Source organism: Polyodon spathula, chromosome 14 (assembly GCF_017654505.1).
Source record: "Polyodon spathula isolate WHYD16114869_AA chromosome 14, ASM1765450v1, whole genome shotgun sequence".
Lineage (NCBI taxonomy): Eukaryota > Metazoa > Chordata > Actinopteri > Acipenseriformes > Polyodontidae > Polyodon > Polyodon spathula.
In genome coordinates, this window is record NC_054547.1 from 326,721 (window position 1) to 337,996 (window position 11,276).

General features: G+C 50.6%; 2 protein-coding genes across 2 annotated transcripts; one reads left to right on the forward strand and one right to left on the reverse strand.

Annotated features, from left to right (window-relative positions):
- Positions 1 to 1,187, forward strand: LOC121327050 (vegetative cell wall protein gp1-like). The gene is made up of 4 exons (XM_041270844.1): positions 1 to 77; positions 122 to 405; positions 504 to 857; positions 985 to 1,187. Exons 1-4 carry the CDS (start codon positions 1 to 3, stop codon positions 1,185 to 1,187), a joined length of 918 nt encoding a protein of 305 aa, XP_041126778.1.
- Positions 1,188 to 1,311: 124 nt separating this feature from the next.
- myoc (myocilin) lies at positions 1,312 to 7,559 on the reverse strand. The gene is made up of 4 exons (XM_041270845.1): positions 6,841 to 7,559; positions 3,358 to 3,464; positions 3,165 to 3,195; positions 1,312 to 2,187 (listed from the first exon to the last, which is right to left on the reverse strand). The coding sequence occupies exons 1-4, from the start codon at positions 7,325 to 7,327 to the stop codon at positions 1,403 to 1,405; spliced, it is 1,410 nt and encodes a 469-aa protein (XP_041126779.1). The 5' UTR covers positions 7,328 to 7,559; the 3' UTR covers positions 1,312 to 1,402.
- Between the last annotated feature and the right edge of the window lie 3,717 nt (positions 7,560 to 11,276).

Below are 11,276 nucleotides of genomic sequence, written 5' to 3' on the forward strand. Positions count from 1 at the left end.
ATGGAGCCCGTCGGGGTGCGTCCTCCAGCCCCACACTCCCTCGTACCCCAGCCGGACTACCAACCCCAGCCTCAACAGTGGGTCCAGTTGGGGGTGTGAAGCAGTCCCCTCATGTCCCCAGGTCCCAGGCTCCGGGGTGCGACCTCAGCCCCTCACGGGTCCAGTGCCAGCCCCACAAGTGGGTGGGGTGCTCAGCCCCACGTGGGGTTCATCCCCATGGTCGTAACGCTCCCTCACCCGAGCCCCACTGGGTTCAACCCCACGTCCCCCCAGCCCCCACGCGGCCCTCGGGATGCCAGGAGTCTCCCAGCGCCCTGTCCCCCGAGGGAGCTCCCTCACGCCACCCTCCAGCCCCAACACACACGTCCCCCAGCCCTACACTGGGGGTCCCCAGTCCCAACCCCAGTAGGTGGGGTCCCACACTACTGGTTACGTGGTTTAACAACCACACGTCCACCAGCCCCACACTCTCCTCATGGTCACGTCTCTGGGTACGCCCCCAGCCCCACGCTCCCTCACCCCAGCCCCACGTTGTTGCCCAAGGTCCCCACACTACCTCACCCCAGTCCCAACCACTGGGTCCACCCCACGCCCCAGCTGGGTGTCATGGTTGGGGTCCCCCATGAGTGCCCCCACCCCACGTGCCCCAGCCCCAGCAACGCCATCCTGGTCCCCACCCCAGTTCCTCAGTGCCTCAGCGGGTGCCACAACCACGTCCCTCCCCCAGGCCCACACACTCCCTCACCCCAAGTCCCGGCCCGAGATTGAGGTGGGGGTCCCCCTGACGTCCCCAGCCAACAACCAGCACGTCCCCCCAGCCCCAACACCTACCTCACCCCAGCCCCAACCCCACACTGGTAACCCTCACCCCAGCCCCACCCCACGTCCCCCCAGGCCCACACTCCCTCCCCCAGCCCCAACTGGTACTACCTCACCCCCAGCCCAGGGACCCACGTCCCCCAGGCCCACACTCCCTCACCCCAGTCCCAGGCCCGACGTCCCCGCAGCCCCACGCTCCCTCACCCAAGCCCCACGTGTCCCCCCAGCCCCACACTACCCTCCCCCCAGCCCCCAACCCCACACACTACCTCACCCTGAACCCCAACCCCACGTCCCCCCAGGGAGGACACTCCCGTCACCCCAGCCCGAGCCCCATCCCCACGGGGGTGCAGTGGGGTCGGGGTTGATGTGTGGGGTCGGGGTTGGCCCCACTACCTCACCACCCAGCCGCGTGTCACTCACAGCCCACCAGGGGGGGGGGGGGGGGGGGGGGGGGGGGGGGGGGGGGGGGGGGGGGGGGGGGGGGGGGTGTGAGGGATAGGGGTCAGGGTCGGGGTGCAGGGGGTTGGGGTGTGAGGGAGTGGGGTTGGTGTGCAGGGGGTCGGGGTACAGGGCAGGTCCCTCACACCGTGCCGAGCCGCACATCGTAGGTCACCATGTGGTAGTTGTCCCAGGAGAAGAGCTGCCTGCGGGCCGGGTTGTAGTCGATCATGCTGTTGTAACGGTAGCGGTTCTGGAAGGGGATGCTGAGCACCCGGCCGTGCCCGCTCTCTGTGCTGTAGCTGTAGTTCACCGTGGTGTTGGGCGTGGTGTAGCTGGCCACAGTGTAGAGTGTGCCGCAGATGACGAAGGCGTTGGCGACGGACTGCTTGCGCACGCTGGTCTCCCAGCTGTGCAGCACCTCCAGGCTGTCCGGATCCAGCCGGGACAGCACGATGGCACCCTTGGCCTTGCTGGTGCTGTAAATGGCCCAGAGCCCCGTCTCATCCACGGCCAGGTCGATGTCGGTGTAGCCGCCCCAGGAGTAGGGGTACTGCCCGTGGAAGCCGGCGTGGGGCAGCTCCCTGCGGGTGGCCATGCTCTCCGTGCGCAGGTCGTAGCGGAGGAGGGTGCGGGATTTACGGCGCTGGTAGTAGAGTGAGCCCCGGTACACCACAGCCCCGGTGCTCTCCACGGACTCAGGCAGCAGGAGCACCTTGCTGGGGAAGCCGCGGGAGAGCTGCTTGAAGTCCTCGTAGCCAAAGAGCTGCCGCACCGCGCTGCCCACCGCGTCCAGGCGCCATGTCATCTCGGGTCCATAGGGTGGCACTGGCTCGGGGTCCTGCATCCACACACCGTACTTCCCAGCGATGCTGTCTGCCTTCCGGTGACTCTCAGGCTCTCCTATCCACACCAGCTCACCACAGCCTAGGGGAGAGGGATCAGTATCTATGCAGCTGCCTCAATGTTTTGTGTACATCTAGCCTGGACTCTATCAACAACCAGTTTATCATTCACTCTGTGGGTGGGTGTGGGACAGACATGACACCTGTGATGAGACCTCCCCCTCCCCCCCCCCACAGCCTGTACATGGCACGACCAGTGGGGGCCCCCACCCCCCCCAGACATGATACTCCAATGAGGCGCCCTCCCCCTGTCAGACATGGACACGAACAGTGGGAGGTCCCCATGCCCCCCCAGACATGGATACGACAGTGAGACCCCCTTCCCCCGCCCCTCCAACTGACAAACAGTGGGGGGGGGGTCTGAGACCCCCCAGACATGGGCCACTCCCCCCACCAACCAGACATGGACACGACAGTCTGACCCCTGTCCCCCACCTGGGGTGAACATGACACACAGTTGAGTACGGGGGGGGGGGGGGGGTGGTCTGTACCTGTGTGAGGCCCCCCCCCACAGACATGGACGCCGGGGGGGGGGGGGTCTTGTACCGTCTGTACCTTGTTAGTCACCCCCGTGAGGTGGGGGGGTGTGGTCCCCCAGACATCAGACGGGGGGATAGTGTAGCTGGCTATCACCCGGGGGGGGGGGGGGGGTCTGTTATCTGTGGAACGCCGGGGGGGGGGGGGGGTGGTCTGTACCGCTGCACACCAGGGTGTCTGTACCTCCTGTCCTCCCAAGGGGGGGTGACACCTGTGCAGTCATGGCGGGGGGGGGGGGGGGGGGGGGGGGTGTCTGTACCTGTAACGTCCACGACAGTGGGGGCCCTCCCCCCCCCCCAAAGTGCATGGACACGACAGTGAGGGCTCCCCCCCTGTGCTGTCACAGACAGGGGGTCCCCCCCCTGTAACAGTGGACGCAACAGTGTCACCCCCCGGGGGGGGGGGGTACCTGCTGTACTCCCTGTGGAACTGGGCACTCCCCCCAGGGGGGGGTCCATGGACCTGTGCTGTCACTCCCCCCCCTGGGGGGGGTCTGTAACAGCCACAGGGAGGACACGACAGTGAGGCCCCCCCCCCCGGGGGGGGGGGGGGGTCTGTACCTGTGCTGGGTAAGGGCCCCCACTCCCCCCGGGGGAGGCACCCCAGTCAGAACATGGAGACGTGGAACCCGGGGGGGGGGGGGGGGGGTCGGTACCTGTGCACGTGAGTGCACTCCGACCAGCGGCACTCGTGAGAAGGCAGTGAGCCTGGACAACGATTTGAACTCCTGGAACCTGGGGCTGCTGTAATCTAGACTGGATCCTGAGGGAGTGAGACAGAGAGAGACAGAGAGAGTGAGACAGACAGGGGGTGAGAGTGAGACAGAGAGGGGGAGAGAGTGAGACAGAGAGAGGGAGAAAGACAGGGGGTGAGAGTGAGACAGAGTGAGACAGAGAGTGAGACAGAGAGAGGGAGACAGACAATGGGTGAGAGTGAGACAGAGGGGTGAGAGTGAGACAGGGAGGCGGATAGAGTGAGACAGGGAGGGGGATAGAGTGAGACATATAGGGGGTGAGATTGAGACAGAGGGGTGAGAGTGAGACAGAGAGGGGTGAGAGTGAGACAGAGAGGGGGTGAGAGTGAGACAGACAGGGGGTGAGAGTGAGACAGAGAGGGGGTGAGAGAGACAGAGAGGGGGTGAGAGTGAGACAGAGGGGTGAGATTGAGACAGAGAGGGGGTGAGAGTGAGACGGAGCGGTGGAAGGGTAAGAGAGACAGAGGGGTGGAGGTGACATTGTTGAATCTTTTAGAGATGTTGTGTTTTTGTTAATTCCGTGCAAAAAAGGACAAAACCGAAGCATTAGAAACCAGACTCTGTGTGTGCGCTGGAAACAGTGCCACCTAGTGTTGGGCATTGATCATTCCAGGACTGTAATCTAAAACTGTTTAACGATCAGAGACAGAGGGAAGAGAAGAGCAGGAGAGGAGAGTCAGAGTGAATGCAAATGGAGGAGAAGAGGAGAGTCAGTGCAGGCAACTGGAGGAGGAGAGAAGAGTCAGAGTGCAGGCAACTGGAAGAGGAGAGGAGAGGAGAGTCAGTGCATGTAACTGGGAGAGGAGAGGAGAGTCAGAGTGAATGCAACTGGAGGAGGAGAGGAGAGGAGAGTCAGAGTGAATGCAACTGGAGGAGGAGAGGAGAGGAGAGTCAGAGTGAATGCAACTGGAGGAGAGGAGAGGAGAGTCAGAGTGAATGCAACTGGAAGAGGAGAGGAGAGGAGAGTCAGTGCATGTAACTGGGAGAGGAGAGGAGAGTCAGAGTGAATGCAACTGGAGGAGAGGAGAGTCAGAGTGAATGCAACTGGAGGAGAGGAGAGTCAGAGTGAATGCAACTGGAGGAGGAGAGGAGAGTCAGAGTGAATGCAACTGGAGGAGGAGAGGAGAGGAGAGTCAGAGTGAATGCAACTGGAGGAGAGGAGAGGAGAGTCAGAGTGAATGCAACTGGAGGAGGAGAGGAGAGGAGAGTCAGAGTGAATGCAACTGGAGGGAGGAGAGGAGAGTCAGAGTGAATGCAACTGGAGGAGAGGAGAGTCAGAGTGAATGCAACTGGAGGAGAGGAGAGTCAGAGTGAATGCAACTGGAGGAGGAGAGGAGAGGAGAGTCAGAGTGAATGCAACTGGAGGAGGAGAGGAGAGGAGAGTCAGAGTGAATGCAACTGGGAGAGGAGAGGAGAGTCAGAGTGAATGCAACTGGAGGAGAGGAGAGTCAGAGTGAATGCAACTGGAGGAGGAGAGGAGAGTCAGAGTGAATGCAACTGGAGGAGAGGAGAGGAGAGTCAGAGTGAATGCAACTGGAGGAGGAGAGGAGAGGAGAGTCAGAGTGAATGCAACTGGGAGAGGAGAGGAGAGTCAGAGTGAATGCAACTGGAGGAGGAGAGGAGAGGAGAGTCAGAGTGAATGCAACTGGAGGAGAGGAGAGGAGAGGAGAGTCAGAGTGAATGCAACTGGAGGAGAGGAGAGGAGAGTCAGAGTGAAGTGCAACTGGAACTGGGAGAGGAGAGGAGAGTCAGAGTGAATGCAACTGGAGGAGAGGAGAGGAGAGTCAGAGTGAATGCAACTGGAGGAGAGGAGAGGAGAGGAGAGTCAGAGTGAATGCAACTGGAGGGAGGAGAGGAGAGGAGAGTCAGAGTGAATGCAACTGGAGGAGAGGAGAGGAGAGTCAGAGTGAATGCAACTGGAGGAGAGGAGAGGAGAGGAGAGTCAGAGTGAATGCAACTGGAGGAGGAGAGGAGAGGAGAGTCAGTGCATGTAATTGAGAGAGGAGAGATAGAGTGCAGAGAGGAGGAGGTAATAATAATAATAATAATAATAATAATAATAATAATAATGCCTATACTAATAATAAGAATAATTATTATAATTCATAGAACACCTGTACAAATATTAATAATAACTGTAATAACACCACCACCAACAATCATATTAATATCAATTAACATAATGACAAACCCTGTTTTGGGTATATTATTATTATTATTGTTATTGTTATTGAATAACAATAATAATAACAACAATAACAACAACAACAATAATAATAATAATAATAATAATAATAATAATAACAAGCCATACTCAAATAAGATAATTATTATAATTCAAGACACCTGTAATAATAATAATAATAATAATAATAATAATAACAACAATAAGAACAATAAACAATAATAACAATAATAATAATAATAATAATAATAATAATAATAATAAAATAATAATAATAATAATAATAATAATAAATAATAATAATAATAATAATAATAATAATACAATAAAATAATAAGTATTATATTATTGTTAGATCATTATGTTATTTGTTATTATTATTATAATAAATTATTATTATTGTTAATTATTGTTATTACATTATTAATAATAATTATTATAGTTATTGTTATATTATTATATTATTATTATTGTTATTATATTAAGATTAAATAAACAATAATAATAATAATAATAATAATAATAATAATAATAATAATAATAATAATAATAATAATAATAATAATAATAATAATAATAATAATAATAAACAATAATAATAATAACAATAACAATAATAATAATAATAATAATAATAATAATAATAATAATAATAATAATAATAATAATAATAATAATAATAATAATAATAATAATAATAATAATAATAATAACTAATAACAATAATAATAATAATAACAATAATAATAATAATAATAATAATAATAATAATAATAACAAAAAAAATAAAAAATAATAAATAACCAATAAATAATAATAATAAATAACAATAATAATAATAATAATAATAATAATAATAATATAATAACAACAATAACAATAATAATAATAATAATAATAATAATAATAATAATAACAATAATAATAATAATAACAATAATAATAATAATAATAATAATAATAATAATAATAATAATAATAATAATAATAATAATAATAAAAATAATAATAATAATAATAATAATAATAATAATAACAATAATAATAATAAATGTTTGCCTCTTTTACAGCTTTAATTAGTGCATGGAAAGTAGGTGTGCTGCTGGGCAGATTTCAGCAGTAAACAAACACCAGCGCAGTGTGACTGTGTGTGTGTGTGTGTGTGTGTGTTGAGAGGGGGGTGTGTGTTTAGTACTCACCGTCGGGGGGTCTCTGGTCAGGGTCTTGGAGGGGAGTCTCAATGGGGGCGCACTGCCCCAGCCTCAGTCTGCTGTTCTCCTGCCTCAGCCTGTCCACTCTGTTCTGCAGCTCCTGCCTCTCAGCTTCCAGCCTGTCCCTCTCCCGCTGCAGTTCAGTCTTCTCCCTCATGGTGGCGCTGTATGCTGCTTCCAGACCGCCACCCTGCCCCCCGGCCCCTCCCGGCCCTGCCAGCCGACTTACCAGCACCTCCAGCAAGCCCAGCCGTGTCTGCAGGGCCTCCATCTCTGTGCGCTGCAGCGCCCCCTGTCTGCGGAGCTCCTGCACCGCGGCCGGTTCGGGGCAGCTGTGCTCTGCAGGGCTCGGCACGGTGAAGGTGTAGAGACAGCGGCCGCCCCCGTCATTAGCTCTGCGCAGAGAGGCAGTGCTGCACAGCGCCCCCCGCAGGACAGTGGACACACAGGCAGCCAGGAGCAGCTTCCACAACATGACTCCTGGTGAGGTGAACCCTACTTGTGTCTCTGTGTCTCTCTGTCTCTATCTCTCTCCAAACTAGAGAGGAAACACAAGCTGGTAAAACAAACCCTGCTCCCTCACTCTCGCTCAGTCTCTCGGCTTGATCCCTGGGCTGTGCTTTGTGTCCCTTCCTCTGTCTATAGACTGACCTTCTGTCTTCTGTAGCTGCTGGGGTGTGTGTCTCCTGCTCTGCTCTGCACCTCTGTCTGTCAGTGTTAGAGGCTGGACTGGGTATATTTATACAGAATTGGCCCCCGCCCCAACCCAAACCCCCGCCCCTTGGGTTTGGGGGCGGGCTGTTTCTTCAGGTTTGCACAAGTGATGGTTTGGCAGCAGCATTTCAGATTTGTGTTTGGGAATTCTTAAAGACACAGGCACCACCACCGAGAAGGGCTTGTTTACAACCCACCTGTGGAAGAAAGGACTGGAAACTCCTGCCCACTGATATCATGAATCATCCAGAGCAGCAAGAAATAGCTGCAGCCCCCAGTTTGCAGGGTGACAGCAGTTTGTGTGTGTCTGTCTGTCTGTCTGTGTGTATCTGTGTCTGTCTGCGTGTGTGTCTGTCTGTTTGTATGTGTGTGTGTGTGTGTGTGTGTGTGATTCTATTGACAGAAGTGCAGCCTAAATGCCTCCTTGTGTCTGTCTGTCTGCAGTGCAGTCACAGCGCCAGGGTGCACTGATTCAGTGCAAGGGCACCCAGACTCTCTGCTCTGATTTCATAAGGAAAAGCCACGTCTTTAGATCTGTGCTGCAGTGACAGGCTGTATTCTGTATCCGCAGCCTGATTTTCATTGGATAAATTCTAGGGCTCGGCGTCCTTCGGTCTCAATATTAATAGCGCCAGGTCTGCTTACTGCTGGCCTGCACATTCCTGCAGGGGGGGGGGGGGGGGGGGGGGGGGGTGAGGAAGCGTTGAGGTAGGGAGAGAGGGTAGTGAGTTCTGGGTGATGGCCAGTCTCTCAAGACCCACTGCAGGTCAGAGCAGTTTCAGAGCCTCTCACAGTAACTGAAACTGGTGTTTTGGGTTTCAGTGCACTGAAACCCCGACTGCCCTCTGAGCTGGACGAGGAAACACTCCAACTGCCCTCGGAGCGGGACGAGGAAACACCCCGACTGCCCTCTGAGCTGGGCGAGGAAACACCCCGACTGCCCTCGGAGCGGGATGGGAAACATCCCTGGAGGGAAAAAGGATACAGAAGGGCACATAGATCCCAGGGACAGAGATACAGGTTTGCATTGCCATGAACACTATGACTACAGGTGTGAGTAGAGCTGCACCCCATTCACAACAGGAGGGATATACTCCACTGCACTGTGCTTTTTGTTACAAAACTGCATGCAGAGTATCCCAGGGTGCTTCATGAAACTGAACTTCTGCACTGCAGGACTGCTCACCCAGGACCGATGCAATGAGGCTGAACTGCGCTGCAGGACCAATGCAATGAGGCTGAACTGCACTGCAGGACTGATGCAGTGATGCTGAACTGCGCTGCAGGACTGATGCAGTGATGCTGAACTGCGCTGCAGGACTGATGCAATGAGGCTGAACTGCACTGCAGGACTGATGCAGTGATGCTGAACTGCACTGCAGGACTGATGCAGTGATGCTGAACTGCGCTGCAGGACCAATGCAATGAGGCTGAACTGCACTGCAGGACTGATGCAGTGATGCTGAACTGCGCTGCAGGACTGATGCAGTGATGCTGAACTGCGCTGCAGGACTGATGCAGTGATGCTGAACTGCGCTGCAGGACTGATGCAGTGATGCTGAACTGCGCTGCAGGACTGATGCAGTGAGGCTGAACTGCGCTGCAGGACTGATGCAATGAGGCTGAACTGCGCTGCAGGACTGATGCAGTGAGGCTGAACTGCGCTGCAGGACTGATGCAATGAGGCTGAACTGCGCTGCAGGACTGATGCAATGAGGCTGAACTGCGCTGCAGGACCGATCCCATCGAAAACGGAACTGTGAGAACAGACTCAATCCCGGGATGATCCTTCAGTAATAAAAACAGAAAATTTCCTTCAGCCAGCTGGCAGACCGTAGCTGGCAGCATTATAAAGACAGCGGCTTCCAGCCTCATGCACAAAACAGATTCAAATGATCCGGGTTAGTTTAATATTTACTGCTGGTTGTAAAACATGGTTTTGGTCTGATTTGAACACTGCCAGTGGAAAGGTATTCCACCTGGAGGTTAAAGGGTGCTTCAGTGTCATCGGCATGCACATTTCACAATGTAACTTTCACAGCTGCTTTATAACCCTGTTAGCGTGCGTTCTCCATCCCTGTGATGAGAACAAGCCCTGGCAATGTCGCCTCTCAGACCCCAGACCCACCTCTCTCACGAACTGACTGTCGAAGCAGCTCAACAAGAAAACAAATCAGAGAGGGGATAATGGGTCAGATTGAAATGACTTTATTTAAAAAAAACAACCAAAAAACCAGATGAAACCCTTTCCCATTACCGAGTGATAACTGAATACTTTTAACAGCACACACACATACTTTATATAATGGAAATCACTATGCCAGATTCAGCATACACGCATACTTTATATAATGGAAATCACTATGTGAGATTCAGCATACACACATACTTTATATAATGGAAATCACTATGCGAGATTCAGCACACACACATACTTTATATAATGGAAATCACTATGCGAGATTCAGCACACACACATACTTTATATAATGGAAATCACTATGCGAGATTCAGCACACACACATACTTTATATAATGGAAATCACTATGTGAGATTCAGCACACACACATACTTTATATAATGGAAATCACTATGTGAGATTCAGCACACACACATACTTTATATAATGGAAATCACTATGTGAGATTCAGCACACACACATACTTTATATAATGGAAATCACTATGCGAGATTCAGCATACACACATACTTTATATAATGGAAATCACTATGCGAGATTCAGCACACACACATACTTTATATAATGGAAATCACTATGCCAGATTCAGCATACACACATACTTTATATAATGGAAATCACTATGCCAGATTCAGCATACACACATACTTTATATAATGGAAATCACTATGTGAGATTCAGCATACACACATACTTTATATAATGGAAATCACTATGTGAGATTCAGCACACACACATACTTTATATAATGGAAATCACTATGTGAGATTCAGCACACACACATACTTTATATAATGGAAATCACTATGTGAGATTCAGCACACACACATACTTTATATAATGGAAATCACTATGTGAGATTCAGCACACACACATACTTTATATAATGGAAATCACTATGTGAGATTCAGCACACACACATACTTTATATAATGGAAATCACTATGTGAGATTCAGCACACACACATACTTTATATAATGGAAATCACTATGTGAGATTCAGCATACACACATACTTTATATAATGGAAATCACTATGTGAGATTCAGCATACACACATACTTTATATAATGGAAATCACTATGCGAGATTCAGCATACACACATACTTTATATAATGGAAATCACTATGTGAGATTCAGCATACACACATACTTTATATAATGGAAATCACTATGTGAGATTCAGCAGACTGGGGGGCTCCAGTGTTAGCCTTCATTCAGAGTGCTGGGCTTCATCTGCCTTGAGATTCAAGATTCGAATTTCACTGTGGTGGTGGGGGGGGGGCATAGTATAAAACACAACATTAGTGTAGTAAAGACAGTGAAAGTGACACGTTGTGGGACTGCTCTGGGGAAGAACAACAAGAGGATGGGCTTCACTTTTACAGTACGTTCTGGTAGAGATAGGCGTCACTCTTACAGTACGGTCTGGTAGGGACAGGCTTCACTCTTACAGTACGGTCTGGTAGGGACAGGCTTCACTCTTACAGTACGGTCTGGTAGAGACA

Coding starts and splice junctions, on each gene's coding strand:
- myoc (XM_041270845.1), bottom strand. CDS start 7,327: ATGTTGTGGAAGCTGCTCCTGGCTGCCTGTGTGTCCACTGTCCTGCGG. Junction 3,465..6,840: donor TGACCAGAGACCCCCCGACG/GTGAGTACTAAA, acceptor TCACTCCCTCAG/GATCCAGTCTAGATTACAGC. Junction 3,196..3,357: donor GAGTGCACTCACGTGCACAG/GTACCGACCCCC, acceptor TGGCTGTTACAG/ACCCCCCCCAGGGGGGGGAG.
- LOC121327050 (XM_041270844.1), top strand. CDS start 1: ATGGAGCCCGTCGGGGTGCGTCCTCCAGCCCCACACTCCCTCGTACCC. Junction 78..121: donor TACCAACCCCAGCCTCAACA/GTGGGTCCAGTT, acceptor TCATGTCCCCAG/GTCCCAGGCTCCGGGGTGCG. Junction 406..503: donor GGTCCCCAGTCCCAACCCCA/GTAGGTGGGGTC, acceptor GTACGCCCCCAG/CCCCACGCTCCCTCACCCCA.